Here is a 22,607-nt window from a genome sequence, read left to right on the forward strand (position 1 = left end):
AAGTTGTATTGGTATAAATTAAGGTAGTAATTTCCCATTTTTACAGGGGTAGATGCCTAGGTTAATGTCCTTGGCTTACAAAATTATGGGCATTTTTAAGCAAATGGGTTTAAAAATAAGACAGAATGATAAATGCATGAAATTGTAAGTTTATTGCATCTGCAAAGCTATTAGTTTTTGTTTTCCTAGTACTAAGTGCTCTCTTGGGCAGAGAAGTCATCTGCAGGGGAAGTAAATTGGCCAGGGAGGTTTGAGTGAAATTTAAAAAAAAGATTCTATCTTGCATTTGCAAAATTGTTGGCAAACTTTTTTTTTTTTCCTCATTGCTGATTGCACCTACAGATAGCTCCTCTACATGTAAAAGCTATGAATCTTGAGATTCAGACAACTTTTTGTGAGGCATGCAACATGTAAAGGTCCAGAGGCAAGCAGTTCAGTGAAACAGTTTGAATTTGTGTGAAATGAATTAGTAGTAATAGCTTTCCCAGCAGTCTAAATACTTTAGTGTATTAGATAGAGCAGTGCACAATTTAGTTTATTTAAAGGTGATCACTGTATCTTTTCTTAGAGCTAAAAGTTAATGTTTTTTGAAAGCACGAGATATGTTTTTTTTTCAAATCTGGGAGGGGAATAGAGAAAACAAAAGACAATGCATCAATCACTGTTAAGTGAGAATACAGGCTGCAACATGTACTTCAACATGAGTAGCCTTAATTTTAGAATTGGATAGTGCCTATGTGGGTGCAGCATGTTAGTTTGGGGCAACTGCTCATATCTGGATGGGAAAAATCCTTTTGTTGAGAATGGCCATAATTACATCTCTTTCTAATTTAGAAGGAGATTGTCGAGTTCTGAAATTCTTTTTGTTTTTTGTTTGAGTGTTTTCATTCAAACAAAAAGTATTAAACTATGATATGGGTTCAAATGGAAATGAGAAAAAGCAACCACTTAAAGGATCAGATTGCCCAACATTAATTTGTATATGTAAGCCAGAAGTTGGAAATATCAGGGACAAAGGAGGGTAATATCAATTGCTAGAGGGGCCATAATGGTGATGGATGGGGAAAAAAAGACTGTCGATTTGTGGCAGTAAGGAGCTGTTTGTAAGGGGAAGGAGGGTTACACTGACATCCATTTATATTCTATCAAAAGCTGCTGTTACGGTGTTTAAAAATTGCAGAAGTCAGGTTGCAGTAGGGAATATTATGTATGGGTGGAGGACTGCAAATTAGTTTGCGATAGTGAATATGTATCTGGGATCAAGAAGGGAAAAGTTTAAAAAAACAGAGGGTATATTTCTGGAGAGATGAATTCAATTATTTGGTATATTGAAGATGTGAATTTAGTAGTAGGGAATATGAATTTTGCGTATTCCCCAAGGTACAGTAACTGTGCTTGACTGGATAGAATTTATAGCGCATTAAATAGAGCAGTACGCAGTTGAGTTTTTTAAAGGTGACCACTGTACTTTTTTTATAGGGCTAAAACTTTGCTTTTGAAAGCATGAGAGGTGTTCTTCATATCTGGGAGGGGAATTTAGATAAAAGATGATGTATCAATCACTGTAAGGGGGAATACAGGCTGCAGCATTTACTTCAGCATGGGTAGCCTTATTTTTGTTTTTATATTAGGTAGTGACTGTGTGGATGTAGCTTGTCGGTTTGGGAAAGCTTCCCTTATCTGGATGGGAAAACTTATTTTCTTCAGTCTTTTTTTTTCCTCCGACATCTTTATTGAATTATCACTTGACATAAGGAAATTTATATTCATATGAAAGTAATCAAACTGTATTAATGTAACAAACATACTTCACATATATTGCTATATGTCTTATAAACTAAGCAGTATTGCATAAATTATTCAATTCCTGCCTTTTTCTTTATTGAGGTTTCTGAGCACTCTCAAGCTGCATCCACACAGGCACTACCTAGTCTAACATTAAGGCTACCCATGCTAAAGTACATGTTGCAGCCTGTGTTCCCAGTTACAGTGATGCACTATCATTTATTTTTTTTTTAAACACATTTATTGAATTATTGCTTGAGATATAGGCACATTTACATTTATATAGAAGTAATCAAGCTGTATTAAGTTAAATTTAACAAACATTATGCTTCACATATATTGCTATTATCATATAACCTAAGCAACATTACATAAATTATTCAATTCCTGCCCCATTTTTTAAACAGGCAACATCTTTATTAAACAAGCAACATCTTTATTGATGGTAAGCAGTCATACATTTATGTAAATGAAAATGAACCACACAGACACAGTCCTAGTTGAAAGCATTTTACATCACAAACTATACTGGCACACACTCAGATGCAAACATTATACGTCACTTAATCTACTCAGTCATTTTCAGTAAAACATTACATAGCTCATTTAAGTCTTGCCTTCTTTTAAGCCTCATTCCTCCCCTGTATGTATTGTTCCCACAATTCCCATTTTTTCCTATATGGTTCGCTCCTACCTTTTTCTAAATATTTCAATTCCAGTTGTTTTATCTGTTACTGTATTCACTACTTCTAATATAGTTGGTTTAGATTTTGATTTCCCCTTTCTAGTAATTGCTTTTTGGCAGCTACCGTAATTGGGGACAGCAAGGCCTTACCATGTCTAGGTAATTCCAATTCTCTATCATAGCTCAGAAAAATCATCTATCTCGTCACACCAATCTGTTCATTCAGCATCTCGGACAGTACATCCCGCAGAGAATCCTTAGTCTGCCAACTCACTGCACTCCCAGAAAATGTGTTCCCAATTACCTCTTTCTTCCCTGTCACACTGCCAACATTTGCTATCTACCTGAGGAAAAATTCTGTGGAGTCTTCTTGGGGTTTAAAAATATCTATGTAAACACTTCCAAGCAAAAATCCTTAAATGTTCTAGATTTTGTTGCATATTTGGGAAACATCCATATGTCCTCCCATTGTTTCTTTGTGAATTGCTTATCCAGTCTCTCTTTCCAATCCTTTCCAACATCCTCTGATTCTTACAGTTGTTTTGCAGTATTTTATATGCTCTACTAATTATTCCTTTTTTAATGGCAGCTTCTGTTCTAGATTCTACTAAAAACTTTACCAGTGCTGGCCTTTCATTTAGGACCACCCCTCCCATTTCTTTCTCTTTGCCTATTCTCTGATATTAGTCCTTGATAGGGAAGGCAATCTCTAACCTGTAGTCCAAATAAATTCTTAGCATCTTCCCATTCTGTCATCTTTCCCTGTCTAGTTATTTGCTCCCAATACCTTGGTTCCTTTTAGTTTTTCCCAATAAATTCCAGCCCCTATTTTCTATATCCCTAATTGCAGTTATCCCTATTGACAGAATCTCCTTTCTCCATTCCTGTTTTGGCTTAGTTCTTAGGATGCATCATCTTTTATCATCTCTGTTACCTTTCCAGATGTTTGTGTGACATACATCTGATAACTAGCTGGATACGGAATGGGTAATGGAAATTATTTGAGAGTTATTAGGAAAGATAGAAATTTGTTCAGATGGGAATGCCAGTGAGTGGAATATAATAAAAATGGAGTTTAAAAACCTATAGATGAGAAAGATATGGAAAATAAGTGATAGGAATTATTTAGAGAGACTTTATAAAGGTTAACATATTGCAGAATAAGGAGCCTGACAGAACAAGAAGAGCAGCAACTACAGAATGCTACAAGAAAATAAGGGAGTATTTGGATAGTATGCCTAAGGTTACAAAGCTTGCTTTTAAGCAACTTTTTTTTTTTTTTTTACCTTCAGAGCACAAAATCATTTAGTCAGTGATTTAGGCATCAGAAAGAGACAGTTGTCTGCAAGCTTAAGGAGCCTATGACAAGAAAAAAAGCAGATACCCTATATAGGTATTTGAGATATTTCAGAAATTTTATGAATTTTTATAAAGCAGAGTAATGTTGAAATTGAAAAAAAGGCACAAATAGAAAGTTAAAGAGATGAGATAAAAAAGGTGATGTATAATCACTCAAAAAGGAACTCTGTAGGAGCAGACTATATTCCTTTGGAAGTTAGGAGGGAAGAAAAGGGCGGGGAGGTCTACATCAACTTCTTAGGAAAATATTGTGACTTCTGTACCCAAAGAAGGTAGATTCCTTTCTGACCTAGCGTCATATAGACCCATTTCAGTTTTTGAAACCATTATTATAAAATGTTTGTCTACACTAGCTAGGAGAATAGCAAAGAAATGGAACCATGTGTTTTTTTTTCTGGAAGGGAGGCAAACATTTGACACATTAACAGAACAGTGATGATCCAAAGGAAAGAAGAATGCAAAACAATACAGTTGTTATTGGTAGGTCTTGATGCAAAGAAAATATTTCGTAGTTGGGATTTTATGAGTAGGGCAGTGGAAACATTTGCACCCCATTATAGAATATTATAATTTTTTTAGTAAGATGTATGAATATCTAAGACAAGCTGAGTTTGAACAGAGGGACCGAGCGGGCTGTCCTTTTTTCCTTTATTGTTTTATATTTAGAAGCATTGGCAAAGTAAGGGACATATACAAATTCAAAGATATAGCTGGCATGGAAATCAAGAAAGGTTAGCTTTATTTGCAGATATTTTTTATTTGATAAATCCAGTAATAGGCATTTCTGCATTGTGGGACATTCAGAAAGTTTCATGTCTTTTGGGGATGTAAAATTATTGAGAACGAAACAAAGCCTGTAGTGGTAAACTGTGCACCCGCACATGAATTTTTTCAGCAGTACCCATAAAGGGGCATAATAAGATGAAGTAGGTGTGTGTATTAAAAGGTATTCTGTTACAGCACCTTAGGATGTGTGGGAAGAGACTAAGAAAAAGACAGGGCAAAAACAGAAAAATGGAAAGTCTTCATTATGGATAGTATGATACAGATAGTAAAAATGTTTTAGTTTTATGTTCGGGTGAGGTATATTTTTACCAACCAGAGGAGAAGGTTGTGCCAGTAATAGAGGTGAAGGAATTTATTTGAGAATGGAAGAGCGATCAAGAGTTGACTGGGATAAGTTGATCCTCTCAATATAACAAGGTGATTTAGGATTACCTGATTTGAAGGGATTCTTTTAGAGCTACACAGTTAAGGCTGATGTACATAACACAAAGATTATAAATCAGAGTGGAAAGGGATGATGAAGTGAGGGAAGTTTGAGAAGTAAGGAAGAATAGGATTTTGGATGCAGATACTTGAGTTAAAATAGCCATATAGAATGTTACATTCACAGAGTTGCAGAAAGTATTTTAAGAACTAAGCCAAACAGGAATGGAGAAAGATTTTGCCAAGAGGAAATCCCGCAAGTAGGAATATAGAAAATGGGCAAGAGGGGGTGGTATTTATTGGAAGAAGATGGCAAAAGAACCAATGTATTGGAAGCAAATCACTAGAGATTAAAATGTAATAGGGTGGGATGAGGCCAAACAAGTTGGAATTGCAGGTTGGAGATGGTCTTCCCTACCAGAGACAGATACAAGAATATAGGCAAAGAGAAGGGGATATAGGGTAGTGCTAAGTGAAAGACCAGCTCTAGTATACTTTTTAGTCATGTCTGGAACAGAAACTGATGTTACAGGTTGCAACTGAGTTTTATTTCATATCCTTAGTGTAGAAAAATGCATTTGTTTTGTTGAGAATTATTTTCCAAGTACTGTAACAGTTATATTTATCATGTTAGTGAATCTTTTGGAATAGGTTGATTTGATTAATTTGCTCATCCATTAAGTATCTTGGTTTTCATTTTTTTTTTTTTTTTTTTTTACTTTTTGGATTTCCTCAATACAGCTTTACCTTTTACTATTCAGATTAGTACTGGGCTATTTTTTTTTTTTACTTGTGTGTCCTGTCTAGAATATACTGCACCTCTTTAGCTAGAGATGTTTTTATTTGGATGGTATTGGTAAAGTAGTGTTGCTTGATCTTATTTTGCAAATGTCCTCCGTTTACTTGCTATCATGCAAGAGTCTAACATATTTTTCTTTCATCCTTTTAGATGGATAAAAAATTTAATGGGACTGGGTTTTTCATCTTTTTTTTTTTTTTTTCTGGTGATTTAAGTTTGATTCATTGTTCCTGGTGTTAATTATCTTGTATTCGCTCAATAAGGCTCAACCACACAAACTTGATTTGTCCTGAATGTTGGTCTCACTTGACCAAGCATAGAAAGAATGCAGTATTGTAGCTGATTTTTTGTTTTGTAACCCTATTCTCTAACTTGTCATTTAATGAACGCACAAAAGAAAGTCGTCAAGTTTAAATATTGCTTTTCGTAGTGAGATTCTGAGTATAAATAATCATTTAAAGCACATTAAGTAGTTTTAGCTACATTTATTAACTGCTTGCTTTAACATGTTAACTCTTTAGGTCTTCTCTGACATCATCTATACAGTGGCAAGTTGCACTGAAAATGAAGCCAGTCGATATGGTAGATTCTTGTGCTCTATGTTGGAAACTGTGACACGGTGGCACAGTGATCGAGCTGTTTATGATAAGGTATGTAAAAATGTTGAGAGAATGGAGTTGCTTTTAAACTGGAAAGCATTGTTATATTGGGCCTGCCTTTTTTGGAACATTGCTGAGATAAGACTGAACATTATAGCCAGAGTTGTTGGCTCTCTCTGTGATGATGTACTTTGATTTTGGAAACTGAAAGGTTTGTCTCCTCCATTGCACTGTGTATTGCTGTGCACATTGTTGCTTTTATTGTGGTATGCAGGCAGGCAGGTAATCCCAAGAAAGTAAAAATATATAATTTGAAGCATTCTGAGTCATTAGTCACAGCATGGTGTTTGAAGCATTGTATATCAGTAGGTTCTTAGCAGTTGTGAAATGTAATCCCTCTCTATTCAATGTTTTTCAAATGAAGCCCATACCCATGTAAAAATGGGATGGCCCTTTTTGTCCCATTGTAGTTATGTCTGAGGTCATGGTTTGTCCGGTCATGTGCTTAGTGGCTTTTCTGGTTATTTCTCTTATTTAGCAGTAATTGTGTGCCCCCCCCCCCTTACACACACACACGTCCTTGGCATTCATTGCCTTTATATTACAGACCTGAGATCTCAACATTTATAAGCATTGTGTGGAAGCTTGCTACAGCAGGACTGTATCTTGATAAATGCTTTTTAGCTTGAGCAAAAGCATGCCACAAAGAAATGTGAATAGGTTTTTTTTTTAATAAAATGGTGCTATTTATTTCCAATTATTTTTCTACTTGCCGATCCTTTTTTCTTCCTGTAGACATCTCCAGACCCTATCTTTCCACTGATTTTATTGAGCAGTTCCCCTCAGATCCTGTCTTCAACACCCCAGCCAAGTGTACTCTGTCAGTGTTGGGAAAGTAGATGTGAGAGAGTGAGAACAAAATAAAGCAGACCTTTTAGGAATTAAAGCTTAATGACTGACACACTGCTACTTTGTTCAAGAAGCTCTGTGGACTTGATGCCCTTGATCTTGGAAGAAAGTTGTCTGCTGCTGTTAAAGAAATGTAGTTTGTCGGAAGTGTTACTGGAATGCTGCTATGGTTTGATCTACAGAAGCAAAAGAGTAATTAAGTAAAGGGTCAGTGAAGCAGAGCATACTGGAAAAAGGTCAGTTGTCTATACAGGCAAATGGAACAGCGAAAGTAACAGGCAGTTAAAAAATGAAAAGATGCACTGCGTATTTACTGTGGAGGGAAAATGACACTACATTTTACTTAGATGATCTTTCAGTTTTGGCCAGGAGGTCTTTACATTGTGGAAATTCACAGCCCTAGGTTTTGCTGTTGCTGATGAGCTTCCTGTACACAGGTGTGTCTAATGTCATTAAAGTTTTTTTGTCTTCCTTAACAAGACTATACCATGGTTATTGAAAAGGCCTTTAGTGCATGGCTGGTGCCAGATGGCATTGTTTTTTTTTTTTTTTTTTTTTTTTTGCCACATTTTTTATGATTCAAAACAGCACTTATAATGATTGAGCTGATGTTTCTTCCGTCCATTCCTTATTTGGATGGGTTATTGGATCCGACTAGGGTTCCGACTTAAGCCAGTGTCAGATTTTGGATCCAGCGCTAAAGCTCTTTCCCTTACCCATAGCACCTTGCAAGGGAGAGAGAGAGAGACATCCGATCTCAATTGTCGCTTGTTTGCTGCAGACATGGGGATGAAAAGACTCATGACAAAGCCAAGGAGAAATACAAGGAACTGAAAAAGCGGTCTTTTCAGCCCTGGATTTCTCTATAGATTTCTTACTTGAAGGAGAAGCATTTAAAGAAGTAGAGGTATGAGTAAGGGGGTGTTTTTGCCATGGAGAAGCCCTTTAATGATGTGTTTTTCCTGTTTGCTAGTGCTGTCTGCCCAAAGGCAACATGAAGTTACCATTGCTCATCTAAGTGGCCAGCCTCCAGATAGTCGACATACTTGGCATGTGCATCTGAGTTTTGTATTTTATGACTGCAAGCTACGCATTTTTTAAAACTTGAAGGTTTATCTGACATTTCTCACAAAATTTTGAACCTTATCCACAAATAGTACGAGACTCGTGGGGCCTGTTGGATAAATTAAAGAATATGAAAATGAGAACTGACTATGTTTGTTATCTGTGATGTGCAAAGCTTATTCACTGTTGCACTACATTAAGTGGAACTGGAGTGGTTCCAGGAAATAGTGAAGAAATACAGGTCTCTGACTAACACAGATTGTGCTCTAATTGAACTGATGGAAATTGTTTTAAGTAACAACTTTGAGGGGAGTATTACAGGCAGTTAACTGGTGTTGCTATGGGGGTTGCTTGTGCCCCCAAGTTTGCAAATGCTGTTCTCCTGAGATGGAAATTAGAAACCTTGTTTAAACTTTCACTTTATAAGCTGTGTGTGGATTACTTCAGATTTCTGGATGATTTGTTAATTATCTGGAAAGGTACTGGAGAACAACTGGATGAATTTATCCATCAACTACAAAACAGTACCTCATTTTTAAAATTTCCCACAGCTGTAATCTGGAAAGGATCAACTACTTAGACATCACGATTATTAAGTGCCCAGATGGAGAACTATCAACACAAATTTACAGAAAACTATCATATTCTAATACATTTCTCCACTTCACTAGTTGCCACCCCTTTTACCAAAAGAAAGGGGTGGTAAAAAGCCAGTTCATTAGAGCATCCTGACTTATTTTGGATAATGAGAAATGTCTGGATCAATTTAATGCCTTAAAATTGATGTTTGTTGATAGAGGCTACGCTTCAACATAACTAGATAACATTTTCGAAGAGGTTTGGGTGTGTAGATATGCACCGATAATTAAGAAAGGGTTACAACAACTAGCCAATATTTGAAAAGGTCCAGAATATAGTGGTTAAACAGATATTCTGCACAACATCTTGGACACCAAGGAGATTGAATCCATTATGGAGAAGAATTGGAATGTGCCGCAGTGCAATGAGTCCATTAAGAAATATTTTTTGAGAACCCTTCCTTTATATATAAAAATAAAGGAAACATCAAAAATCTCCTTGAGAGGTCCAAGGGGGTTTCAAACACTCAAAAGTGTGGTCATTGTCCACAGTGCCCCAATATTAACATGAATTATCAAGGTCCCTTGATGAACAAAATTGTTGGTAACATGCATGGTGGCAGCTACAACTGTGTCACACAGAGAATTGTTTATCTGGCTACATGTACTTACCAACACTTGTACAGTGTAAAACATCAGTACATGAAGATTGCTTTAACCAGACTCTCAAGTATATGTTTGGAGTTTAACAAGCTTGTTTTCTTAATTTTGGAACAAATGCAGGTGAAACCATAATGAGGGAACTGGCAAAACAAACTCTTGTACTGGGAAATGTGTTGGCAAATTAGACTCAATGCAGCCAACTCACCTAGTCTTAATGACATTTCAATTTTAGTAAACTAAAAAAAATAGCTTTGTATGGTGTGATTATAGTCCCCTGGATTTATGTATTTTTACTGGGGGATATGACTCTAACTAAATTTTGCATGTGCCCTTTAAGAAACTAGTGCTGATGTCGTCCTTTTTGATTGAGTGCTCTGAGAGTGTGTCTTAGTTCATGGATGAGTTTTAGTCGAAAGTCACAGTTCTGATTATGTCTTTGTAAGCAGACGAAAGCGCTTGACTTTGTATTTTGGTTAAATAAAAGTGGCTTTAAAGTTCCTGTGATTGGTTGATTAGCTAACTTAGCTGGTTGATCTTTTATTATTGGATTTTGTTTCTTCCAGTTCCTGTAACTGCTTGTTTGGTTTTGGATTTTTGAAGTTTTTTAGTGGACCGGGCATGTCCGCTTCCAATTCACAGGACCTCTTATGTGACACCCCCACCAGATTTCATCAGAACCGGGTAATTTAACTTTGCTTATACAACAACTTACCCAGGTTCTTTCACAAATTAACAAAGAGAACAACAACCTGCGAAGGGAAGATAACAAGTTTCCAGGGAGAAGCAGTCCCAGCCTGCACAAGTGCTAAGACAGCTTGCAGTCCTAGAGAGCCGTTAGTTTTGAACAACACAAACTTTGCCTCCACTGGTAGTGTACAAAAATGGTTGGACAATTTTTCTTACAGTAACCAGAAGGAATATGTTCCAGAAGGAATATGTTCCAGGTGTAAATGGGCACTACCTTTCTTTGAAAGAACAAATATCTGCATTAGATAAACAGCTTTTTAAATACAAATTTCTATAGGTAGACAACTATTTTTTAGGTGAAAGTGTGAGTAGATCGCACATTCCTAAAGGTCAGCGTGTTTGTTAATTTCCACAGGGTGTGGAGATTAACTCCCTGTTTCATTTGGAATTTTTAGAATTTTTTGACCACACTGGACTGGAACTTGTGGTGCTGCGGTGGCGTTGTCGCCTCACAGACATTGCACGTTCGATTCTCAGACCGTCTTCTGTGTGTCGACATGCGTGAATGGGCGTTCCTTCGCTGAAGGTTGTGCGTTAGGCCCAGCAAGCCAGCACGTAAAACTCTACTGCCAATCATTAGCGGACCGGATTTCCGCTGTGGCGACCCCTAACCGGGAAAAGCCGAAAGACTGGACTGGAACTTACTGTAGATCAGAGCGTGTATGTACCTTTAAGAAGCATTTCCATATGTAGCATGTGCATATAAATACTCGGCATGTGCAGGCAGCAGTGCCATTTTGAGAGAACAGCCAGAGTGTTAACATATACGAGTGTAGTAGTCAGTCTGTTTATAAGTTTAAGTTACAAAGCCTCATTCCTGTATTTGTGTGTAATAAAGCTGCTTGAACTGAACCCACGAATGTTTATCTGTTTTATCCTAACCAGACAAGCAACATAGTGTCAGAACCGGGATTAGAAGAATGACTTGTACAAGCCACGAGGTGCAGACTTGAAGGTGAAGGCAGACTAAGCATGTTGAGTGAAACAAAGCTCAGACAAGCCAAAAAGGGCCAGAAATGAGCTAAAGGTAAAGAAAACTGCAAAATGATTTATTTGGCAAAGAAAATGAAACTGCACATTTATAAGGCACAAAACACATTATTAAACAAACGAGTAGCACAAAAGCATATTTTAAGCCAACGAAAGGCACAGAGTCACAAAATGCACTTTTAATTAAACTAAATGTTTGAAACCACAATATTTGATAAAACTAGCAAAACTATTCATATGGGGCTCAGAATTACCTTTGGTTTGCTTAACGAGCATGTTTAAAGTAAAACGAGCACAAGAAAAGTATAATGAGCATGATAAGAGATTAAAAGGGCATAATGACTGCAGTAAAAGGGCAAATTGAGCTTAAAAAGCAAGGCAACTGCATGTTTTTTAGTAAAAGAGTATGTGGACACAAAAAACTACTATTTCGCATTAACCGATGCCATTCAAAGCATAATTAGAGTTGTTCGAAGCATCTCTGTGTGTGAAGAGTGTTAGTGTGTGTGCTTTATTATGGTGCAAATATTTCAAAGAGTTTGCTGTGTGCAAAGTCGAGTTATATTGCAAAGTGCAGTCAAAGTACAGCCATTTTGAAAAGTTTCTTGTGCTGTATGCATTTATTCGCAGAAAGCTGCCATTTTAGTATTTCTTACACTGTGCAGAGTTATTTCGCAAAGTACAGCCATTTTGAAAGGTTCTTATGCTTTGTACAGTTTATTTACAAAGTGCATTCATCTCAAAGTGTTTCTTACTCTGAGCTTTTTCCATCGTGTACAGTTTATTCGCAAATACAGTCATTTCAAAGTATTTCTTACACTGATAAGGAGTGGTTTTCAAAGTACAGTGATTTTAAAGTGGCCAAGTGCATTTGTTTCAGAGTCTGTTGTGCTATACAAGTTCTGGCATAAAATTCTGGCATATATATTTATTTTTGTATGTTTGTACATAATTTCAAGCACCTTCACTACTGTATGTTGATATGGCAAAGGCATTTCACAGACCAGATTCACTTGTGTTTGATTATAATATAGCAGAGAATTGGAGAGTATTTGAGCAGGAATACGATATTTTCATGCAAGCAGTTTTTTCTGACAAAGATGCACGTACAAGGGCATTCATTTTGCTTAACTTAGCTGGGGTCAGAAGCTATTGAAAGAGTGCATTCGTTTTTGTATGCACCAGCAGTATATGCAGGAGAGGGGGCAAGCCATCATGTTGTGGTACCGGCTGAATCCAAGGGGGACCCTGAGTGCTTAAAATGTAAATTTAGAGTAATGTTCAACCCCCAACAAATGTTACATTAGAGAGGAACTTATTGTTTTACAAGAATCCAAACGCCAAGTAAAACTTTTGCAGCATATATAACAGCCTTATTTCTCTAAGCTAAAATGTGCAGATTTATTGACTTGAAAGATGAATTAATAAAGGACAGGATTGTGTGTGGTGGTAATAGTGCTGCATTGTGAGATTTTGCTTTGTGACGGTGATTTAATGTTAAGCAAAGCTGCAGTGGTTTGTCAGATCCTTGAGCGCATAGAAAGACTCACAAGTGTATGCTTGTTAAGTAATGAGCATGGTTTCAGCAGCCTCTAGAGCAAGCGTAGACAGCATGCAGCACATGGGAAGCAGAAACAGGCCTAAGCACATGGCATCTGCAGACCCCTGTGGGCCTTCTTGGGAGGAGCCGTTACTTTCTGGCAAGTTCCAAGACTGGCTCAGTAAAACAGGCATGCTCAGTGCAGTATAAGGGTGAGTCAGCAAAATCCAAGTCAACTCTTATTAACTGTTGTAATTGTGGAGCCAGTCATGAGTCTAAAAGAGAGAAGTGCTCAGCATTTGGTCAGCAATGCCACGAGTGTAAAAAATGGAAACCCTTTCAAAAGATTTGTAAATCAAGCAAGCCTCATTCAGTTATTAAGAAAGGTCACTCAAAAAAGCAAATTGATCATATAGAAAGCTGCACCCTACTTTCTATATAGATAGTGTATCAGTGGTTGGTGAAAAGGTTAATGCATTAGATTTGTTGGCAAAGAATGAAGTATTTTATACTGTCCTGATCAATGGTAAACCCACAGAACTCGAAGTAAACACTGGTTCAAAGCGTAATGTAATGTCAACAGAAACATTTGCTAAAGTGAGAGCTGGTGAGCAACTTAATTTGGGCAATTGTGCAAAGCTTGTTGCTTATTGGGGTGAAGAGATTCAAACCAAAGACTCGGTAGTGCTTTCATGCTGTTTGGCTGGGAACAGTTAAAGCTTGCAATTTTACGTAGTCAGAAGACCTATGCAATCATAATTAAGTCTCAGAGACCGTTTGAGAATGAAACCGCTTTCTTTCACCAAAGTAGTACATCATGTAAGCACATGTCCCAGTTCCACCTTCAGTGATACTGTTCTCTGAATATGCGGATGTGTTCAACAAGCTAGGCAAACTTCCAGTTGTACACTCCATGAAAGTAGACCCAGAGGTCAATCCAGTGGTCAGACCAGCAAGAAGATTTGCAATACCTGTGCAGGACGAAGTCAAGGTCCAGTTAGGTAGAATGGTGCAGTAAGGTGTGGTTTGTCCAGTCACAGAACTAGCTGAGTGGGTATCATCCATGGTAGCTGCTCATAAGAAAAATTCTGATGAAGTCAGAATATGCATTGACCAAAGAGTGTTGAGTAAAGCATTATAAAGACCTCCTTATCCTATGCGTACAAAGAAATTGCAACCTGCATGCCAAATGCCACCGTTTTTTCTGTCTTGGCTGCAGAGAGTTCGTTTCGGCAAGTAATGTTTAAATGCAGATCTTCACTACTGACTACATACAGTACCCCATTTAGTAGATAAAGATTCCTCAGGATGCCTTTTGGAATAAATTCTGCCAAGTGAAATCTTTCAGTGTGCAATGGAGCAATTATTTTCAGCTAATAGTTGATAATTTACTGGTTGGTGATAATTGTGAAGCAGAGCATGACAGAAACTTCATGAACATTCTGGACGGAGCGCGTGAAGTGAATTTTAAGCTCAATCCTCTGAAGTGCAAATTCAGACTACCAGAAGTTACTTACGTATGTCATTTATTTACCAGTACAGGCTTACAACCAGATCCTTCTAAACAAGCAGCCATTCTTGAGATTTCAGCTCCAGACAATGTCCAAGTCCTACAGCGTTTTCTTGGTATGATTAACTATTTGGGCAAATTTATCCCACACTTTAGTGAGTTGTCAGCACCTTTTAGAGAGCTGGCATGCAAAAATGTTGCATGGTTATGGTTAGAACAACACCGGAGAGCATTTGATAACCTCAAACAGCAAATTGCTAACTCGTCTACATTAAGATATGATGTCCACAAACCATCGGTTCTTTCCTGTGATGCTTAAAGGTTTGGTCCTGGTGCAGTTATTCTTCAAGAGGGCAGACCTGTTGCCTATTCATCTAGAACTCCTACCCAAACAGAGATGCAGTATGGTCAAATTGAGAATGAACTTTAGGTAATTGTGTTCGCATGTTTGAAGTTCCATGTTTATATTTATAGCCGAGCAATCCAGATCAAAACCGACCATCAGCCTCTAGTCACTATTTTAAAGAAGCTTATGCATTCTGCCCCAGCAAGACTACAAAGAATGATGCTGAAATTGCAGAAGTATAACTTCAAAATGGTCTTTACAAAAGGCAAACTTTATCTGGCTGATACCTTATCCAGGTCATCCAGAAATACCACAGAACAGCTTGATGCAGAGAGTTTTGACTGTGATGTCGTGGAAGTGCATAATTTTCCTTCCACGAGACTTGATGAGCTGTGAGATCATACAAAGACTGATCCAATTTTGCAAAAGCTCAACCACTTCATCAATACAGGATGGCCATCAAAGCAGTCATGTATACCGCCAGAAGTACAGCTGTATTTTCCATACAGAGATGAGATGCTGATAGATGATGGTATCATTTTCAAAGGTCCTGAAGTTATTGTTCCTACTTCCTTACAACATGAGTACGGTTCCGAATCTATGCAAATAAGGGCAAGAGTACTGGTATGTTGACTCTCTCTATCAAAGGACATTGATAAAGTGCTTTCCTCTTGTTCAATATGCAACAGTAGTAAACCGCATTTGCAAAAGGAGCCACTTCAGCCAAGTCGTATTCCTGAACTACCTTGGTCAACAGTAGCCTCTGACATATTTGAGTGGAACAATCAGCAGTACTTAGTGTTGGTAGACTCTTATTTGAATTGGTTTGTGATCGATTTGCTACTTAACCAAATGTCCAGTGCTGTTATTACTAAGATGACTCATTTCTCAGTCCATGGTAGTCCACAGAGTTATTTCTGACAACAGCACCCAGTTTACCAGTCAATCCTTTCAGAGATTTGCAAAGGAGTGGGACTTTATTCACATTACTAGTAGTCCTGAATACCCACAGTCAAATGGCCTTGCTAAACATGCAGTACAGAGTACAAGCAATTACTAGAGAGGTCAAAGTGTGACAATGCCGATATCTTCTTGAATTTACTTAATCTCAGAAGTATACCCACTGACAGTCTACTTGGCTCACCTGCTCAGAGACTTCTATCTAGGAAAACCAGACCAACTTTGCCCAGCTCTAGTTTGTTAGTGCCTAATGCTAAAAACACCAGAGCAATCAAAGCCCAACTTTTTAAGAAGTGTTCTTCTTAGACGTCCAACTACGATAAAATGAGCAGATTTCTTCATCCATTACAAGAAGGAGAGAGAGGATGCAAACGGCGAAATGCTTTGATTGAACTGATCAAGTGAGAGATATATGTGCTGAGCCGAGATCCTGCTTAGTGGTATCTGAGGGTATAGAGTACAAGAAAAACTTACAGACATCATCTTCTTGTATCAGAAGTGATATTGCAGCTTTGTACCTGTGATAAAGACTCTAGATCTCAGAGCAACCCAGACAATGTCCATACCGAAGAACATGTCACGGTATCCATTCCCGTTCCTGATGTCCCAATTTTCCCCAAAGTTGAGCTTTCCTTGAAGACAGTCCCCATTGCTAGATCCAATTCTGACTTATGTTACACGGTAAGGTCGTATTTCCAGACCTAGTGTAAAATACACAGCAAATTGTACATGATTGTTTTGTGTGTGTCTCATTTTGTATGATTGCATATCAAATAATTAGTTTTGTATAATTGCATGTCAAAGGATCATTTTTGTAAATTGCATGTCATTGAATACTGTTATTTTGTATATGGGCTATTTCTCAGAGAGAGGATGTAGATCACAGCATGTGTATGTACCTTTAAGAAACATTTCCAGGTGAAGCACATGCATATAAATACTGAGCACGTGCAGGCAGCAGTGCCATTTTGAGAGAACAGCCAGAGTGTTAACATGTATGAGTGTAGTAGTTAGTCTGTTTATAAGTTTAAGTTACAAAGCTTCATTCCTGATATGTTTGTGTGTAGTACTGTTGCTTGAACTGAACCCACAAATGTTCATCTGTTTTATCCTGACGAGACAAGCGACACTTACTAAATTCTTTATTAAGTAAAATGAGAGGAGTATGCATAGACACAAACAAGAAATAGCTACATTTGTGGAATCTATTATGGCAGAATTAGCGTTTCACCTATATAAGTAGGACTTCAACAATTTTTTTCAATCTGTTGATAAAACATTGATACAGGTGAAAAACAGGAAAGACAAAAAAAAATGTTCAGAGGTGGCCAGTATTACTAGAGTAAAACCATGTACCTCCTTCCCTCAGGTAAGTCTTTCTTGGAAATTTCTGTGAACAAGAGTGGTGTTATTTTTTCCAGTAAGGAATACGAGGCTGAAGCCCCTTTAGAGGTATTTCCCCCGAGAAGGTCAGAGAGGCTGGGCAGCAAACAAGGGGTGACAACACAACACCTGGTGAGCTTACCCCTAAGGCAAGGGGAAGAGACTGAGGAACAGGCATATTTGGGAGATGGAGATGAACAGTAATAAAATCAGTAACTCAGTGTGGGATTACAATGCAGTAATTGTGAAATATGCAGAACCAGATCATCTGGAAATATTGGACTTTTTCAGAATCTGTTGGACTTGTGGGGGACTCTGTTGTATATGCCATACCTAATGTCTTAAATGTTCAGAAAAATGCTTTGGGGAGGAAGAGAGGGGAGAAAGTTAACTGTAAGTAAAGAAACCATTTTTTTCTTAATACAGTAGAGTCTGCATTAACTGGAGCTCAATCAACTGGCAAAATCTCATTTTGATTGGCTCGTATGCTGGCATACAAGCCAATCAAAAATCACAAAGTAGCTATCAAGCAACCAGGAACTACACTTATCCGGCTTCTACCAATCCCCACGGGTGCCAGCGACATTCAGTTGTTCATTTTTTTAAATAATTTTTCAATGGCGAGCCTAGCCTGTATAAGAACACGGGGGGGGTGAGTAATGCCTATGCCTTGTCTAAGGTCACTTCAGTGAAAGCGCAGTAACTAACATTTATGTACATGATTGAGTCCAGAGTAGGAGCACTTCAATTTTCACAGTTTCCAGCAGTACAGTTCCTCAGACATCGGAATCCAGAGAAAGGACTGCAGGGCAGGAAGTAAGCAGTGGCATAAATTCTCCAGGGTGGTGAGAGTTGAAATTTGACACTGCCAAATGCATTTCACCAGCTTTTCAAGTAACTACACAAGTTTTCAAGCCATCTACATTAAGCAGCGTGGCTGGCCACCTGTCTCTGTGAACTTTGGTAAGGAAATTTTTGTAGTTACATAACAACATGAATGGCGTTAAGGATAGTAAAGGTGGTAAACACAGTATGCCTATTAATGTGTCAATTTTAGATAGACTACAGAAGTTGTATAAACAGAATATTAGCAAATGTAAAACCTTATTAGGACAATTTGACAGTCAGGAAATATGTAAATGGATTTAATTTGTCTGGTATCTTAAACAGAAACATGATTGGTATGACAGTAAATGTTTATTGTGCAAGTCATATGAAACTGCTTTCTGTGTGCAGTGTCATAAAAGTAATGGTAAACAACCAGATAAGGGTCATAAACGTGCATTATGTCCTGTCACCACATGAAAAATGTTAATAGGTTCATAGGTTCATACTAGGCTATCTGCCCTAGGGCATTTATAAGCCTAGCCAGAGTGGGTTTGGCTTTCGCCACCCATTTTAAATGAATTTTGCTATGCCCTTTTCCGAGGTTAGTATACTGTGTCTCTGTCTAACAGTGACACAGAAGTGATACCCAGGGTAAAACATCCACTCATCAAGATTCCTCTTGAAGAGAGTCAATGAGGGACTCTGCGTAACCTGGACTGGGATTTTATTCCAGAGTGAAAGGAGCCTCTGGGTTATGAGTCTGTCCCTCCAGCATGTCCTATTTATTTCGGTGCTGAGGTTCAAGTCTCTCGAGCGCGTAGCTCGATGGGATTTGGATTTTCTGAGGTGCAGCATGTCCATTAATTCCGGGTTGGACATGGCTTTATTTTCTGAGGTGCAGCATGTCCATTAATTCCGGGTTGGACATGGCTTTATACGTCAGGCTCAGATCGCCTCTGAGCAGGCGGTATGCCACTGAGTAGAGCTGGAGTTTCTTTAACCGGGCAGCATATGGCATCTTTTTGAGCCCTTTGATCCTCTTGGTGAGGTACTTTTGGGGTCTTTCCAGTTGCTGCAGGTGTCTGGTAAGGTACATCCCAAAAGGGGCATTGTACTCAATTATGGGCCTGATGAGGGATGAGTAAAGAGGCACGATGACCTCCCCTGATCTAGATGTGAATCCCTTCATGATTAGGTGGGCTATATAAAATGTTTTTCTAACCACTTTGGCCACGTGGTTTTCAAATGAGAGATTGCTATCAACTTGGGTCCCCAGGTCCCTAATTACTTCTTCCGTACTTAATGGATTACCACCTATGTGGTAATTTGTGGGCACTTTGTTTTTGCCAAAGGGGATGACTCTACACTTTTTGGCATGTCAGAGTTACAGCAGCAGTCAAGTCAGTTAATGACAGAATCTTCTGTACAGCTTGTTAGACAGAAGTGGCATAAAACCACTGCACAGTACAACACAAGAACAAAGATGAGGTTCATGGTGAACTGACAAAGAGATTTAAAGTTCTGACAGATTGAGTTCAGAAAGTTTAGACAACGTATACAAACACTTTTTTCAGGAGTGCATAAGAGCTTTATAGTCAGCAGAACAGAATACTGAGAAGTATTAGACAGCCCTTGCAGAATCACAAGACAAAACAAATCTGGTTAGCAAAGAGTTAAAGCAACAGCAGTTAGCTACACTGAGAAAAAATAATTTATGACTTACTATTCTACATTTAGAAAATGGTTGTGTACACATCAGGATCTAATGTAACTTCCATTCAGTTAAAGCAAGACACTTAAATGGTAATTTTGAAAACATTTCAAATAACAGAACAGTTCTAAGGTATAAAAATCAAATAAGAATAGTTAAAAGCAGTAAAGACATGAGGTCACAAAACTAACATGCATGTATTTTCTTTTCACCTAAAGTGCATCTGTTTAAAATGCACAAGAGCAAAAGGCAGACAACAGCAAATGTAAATATATCTGTTTTAAGCATGTGCTAGTTAAGACGATATCCATTTTGTTTCTTGCAATATCTTGTAATTGTATAATAGCATTAAAAATAGCAAAGACTCCAGCAAAAACAGTATTCAAAAGCTGTGTTAGTAATATAAGGTTGTACTGAGTACTTAATACTACAAATAACCCAAGTTTACAATGTTATATATAGTTATGCAAATTACAAGTACTTATTATAGTTCTAAGTGTTTTACAACTGCATTGTAATATCAAGTTGCAAGTGTATTAGCAAATGACTGAAGGTAAAGTAAAGTGCTAAGAGTTAAATGTACTATAGTCTACAGAGTCGTCTTCTTCTTTCGGCTTTTTCCCGATTGGGGGTTGCCACAGTGGATCACCTGTCCGCTCATGATTGGCAGTGGAGTTTTACAGTGTCGAGTTGCCTGCCCGGCGCCCAACCTTCCACAGAAGGCACACACACGCACACACTCACACCTAGGGCCAATTTAGAGTTTCCAATCCCCACCTGCTGCATGTCTTTGGGATGTGGGAGGAAACCGGAGCACCCGGAGCAAACCCACGCAACCAAAGGGTGGATATGCAGACTCCGCACAAGGCACTCCACCGGAGAACCTCTTGCTGTGAGGCGACTATAGTCTACAGAGTCTAAAATGCGCAAAAGAAAAGAAATGTTTTATGTGAGCTCGAATCTTTCCAGGCTGGAATGGGTAGTTACAAAAAATGTATGAGATAAAATCTTACTAGTACTGAAGTTTGTAAGGTCAAGAAAACAAAACTGGTTGCCATGCCAGGTTGGCTTATGTTTTTTAAAACATTGTTACTAAAACATAATTGTGTGTTCATGTGCAGCACTTAGCAAAAAGCAAGAGAGTCCACAGAAACCTTATTTGGTAATTGTAATAAGACTTCACAGTTCTGTTTATATGTCATTAATAATCTGTTTGCAGGTAAATGCTAAAAGTAAAAAAAAATCTCAGTTACACAGAGTCCAGCCATGGTATACAGTTGAAATAAATTATGCAGGTCCTTTGCCAAGTAGCAGTAAAGGTCTTTTCAAAATGGGTAAAGGCAGTTCCTACTAAAACTATGACAGCATAGGCAACAGCAGAAGCTTTATAAAAAATATTTTCTGTTCTTGGAAATGGCCAAAAATTATCACGTCAAATGTGCAAGACCAAAGTGTCACAGTCTGGGTAACAGCCAGAGAGCAGGCATACATTCACTTCTCACAGGATAAAATAAACAATACTACAATAAAATGCTGCATACTACAGGGAAAAGGATAGATCTGAAGTAGTTAACCTCATTTTATCTGCAGCCTGTGGGTATTCGGATCCATATCAGATCCGAGCCAGCAACTTTTCAAGCATCTGCTCCAAGCTCCTTCCCCTTACCCATAACCCATCACCATCTCCTATCTTCCCTCAGATCTCATTTGCCACTTCATGCATCAGCATCATTATCTCCGTAGCTCCGAATGTAGGGTTGTTAGTAAGTGCTTTTTTGGTAGTTTTTTCTCCAGATAGTGTGTGTGTTGTCAGTTAGTTCCCTTTCCTCCCCCAAATCACTTGTTCTTCGGTCATACTAAAAAAAACAAAAAAGTTTGTTGTAAAGTAGTCTAGTGCAGGCACTCCCTACCTCTTAGATGTGAGTGCTTAGTGTGTCGGTCTTGAGTAGGTTGGCTGTGTGTGTTTGTAGTATGGCTGATCAGCCAAAACCTACCTTTAAGAAATGCACAATGTGTGGCAATAAGCTTTCACTGGCCGATGGTCACACTCTGTGTGTTGTTTGCCTGGGTGTTCCCTATCTATCTGTACAGTGCAGTGTGTGCTTCGGATTCAACCCCAGGGCCTTGAAAGAAAGGAAGGCCAAACTGGTTGCAAAAGGCCTTCTACCTTTTTCCTCTCTGGACTCTTCGGCCTCTGCTCCTGCAACACCTGTTCAACCTCCCCCTCAGGTTGGGACTCATCCTCCCACTAGACCTGTTGAAGGGGAGGCCAAAGGAAAAGACAGGAAGAAAGACAAGGACAGAGACAAGAAGGTGGATAGGCCCTGTAAACAGTCTCCAGAGTGGGAGACCTTCCCAAGCCCACCTTCTAAAGTGTCGAGACCTACGTCGTCTCTGCTCCACTCCCAGAAGTTTTCCCCAGAGCCGAAGGAGCCTTTGAATCCGAGGCCTTCATCTAGTGGTCGCAACGACCAGCCAGATCCGAGTTGGTCGCCTCCTCGCGCTCAGAATTGGATATAGACAGGATGATGAGATTTATTCGGACCCAAATACAGATGGGAGTCTTGCCAGACCCCTCTCCCTCTGGATGGGGGACCTCTATGTCCTCCTTTCATCTAATTTCTTCTTCCCCGATCTGGCCTGCAGTTTTGGGTTTATGGATCCGAGGATCTTTGGAGCTGGGGGGTCCGTCCCCGATGGTTCCTCCAACCTCGACTCCGGCGATTTACCTTGAGTTTGATCTGAGCAACTCTCGGGGCTAAGGACGGGGAGTCGGATCCGAGGGAATGAAGGTGTCTTCGGCTCCGACTTTGTCTGATCTGAGACATTCTTTCGGAGCTCCGGCTACTCCAGCCTTGGCCCTGATTTTCACGGCAGACCCAGGGAGAGCTTCCTCCTTGTTGGGTGCTAAGGAGGTACGCCCTCCATCGGCGTTCGTGGT

The 22,607-nt window shown here is 38.7% G+C and overlaps 1 protein-coding gene across 1 annotated transcript in view; it reads left to right on the forward strand.

Annotated features, from left to right (window-relative positions):
• The window catches only part of LOC122789852 (THO complex subunit 2-like), a 2,223,396-nt gene that overhangs the window by 948,070 nt on the left and 1,252,719 nt on the right, over nucleotides 1-22,607 (forward strand). Inside the window, exon 8 of the mRNA XM_044057286.1 lies at nucleotides 6,359-6,487. Coding sequence (XP_043913221.1) covers nucleotides 6,359-6,487 — 129 coding nt within the window. The remainder of the gene's footprint in view (nucleotides 1-6,358; nucleotides 6,488-22,607) is intronic.

This window comes from Protopterus annectens, chromosome 15.part0 (genome assembly GCF_019279795.1).
Source record: "Protopterus annectens isolate FY-2018-M chromosome 15.part0, PAN1.0, whole genome shotgun sequence".
In the NCBI taxonomy this organism is placed as follows: Eukaryota; Metazoa; Chordata; order Ceratodontiformes; family Protopteridae; genus Protopterus; species Protopterus annectens.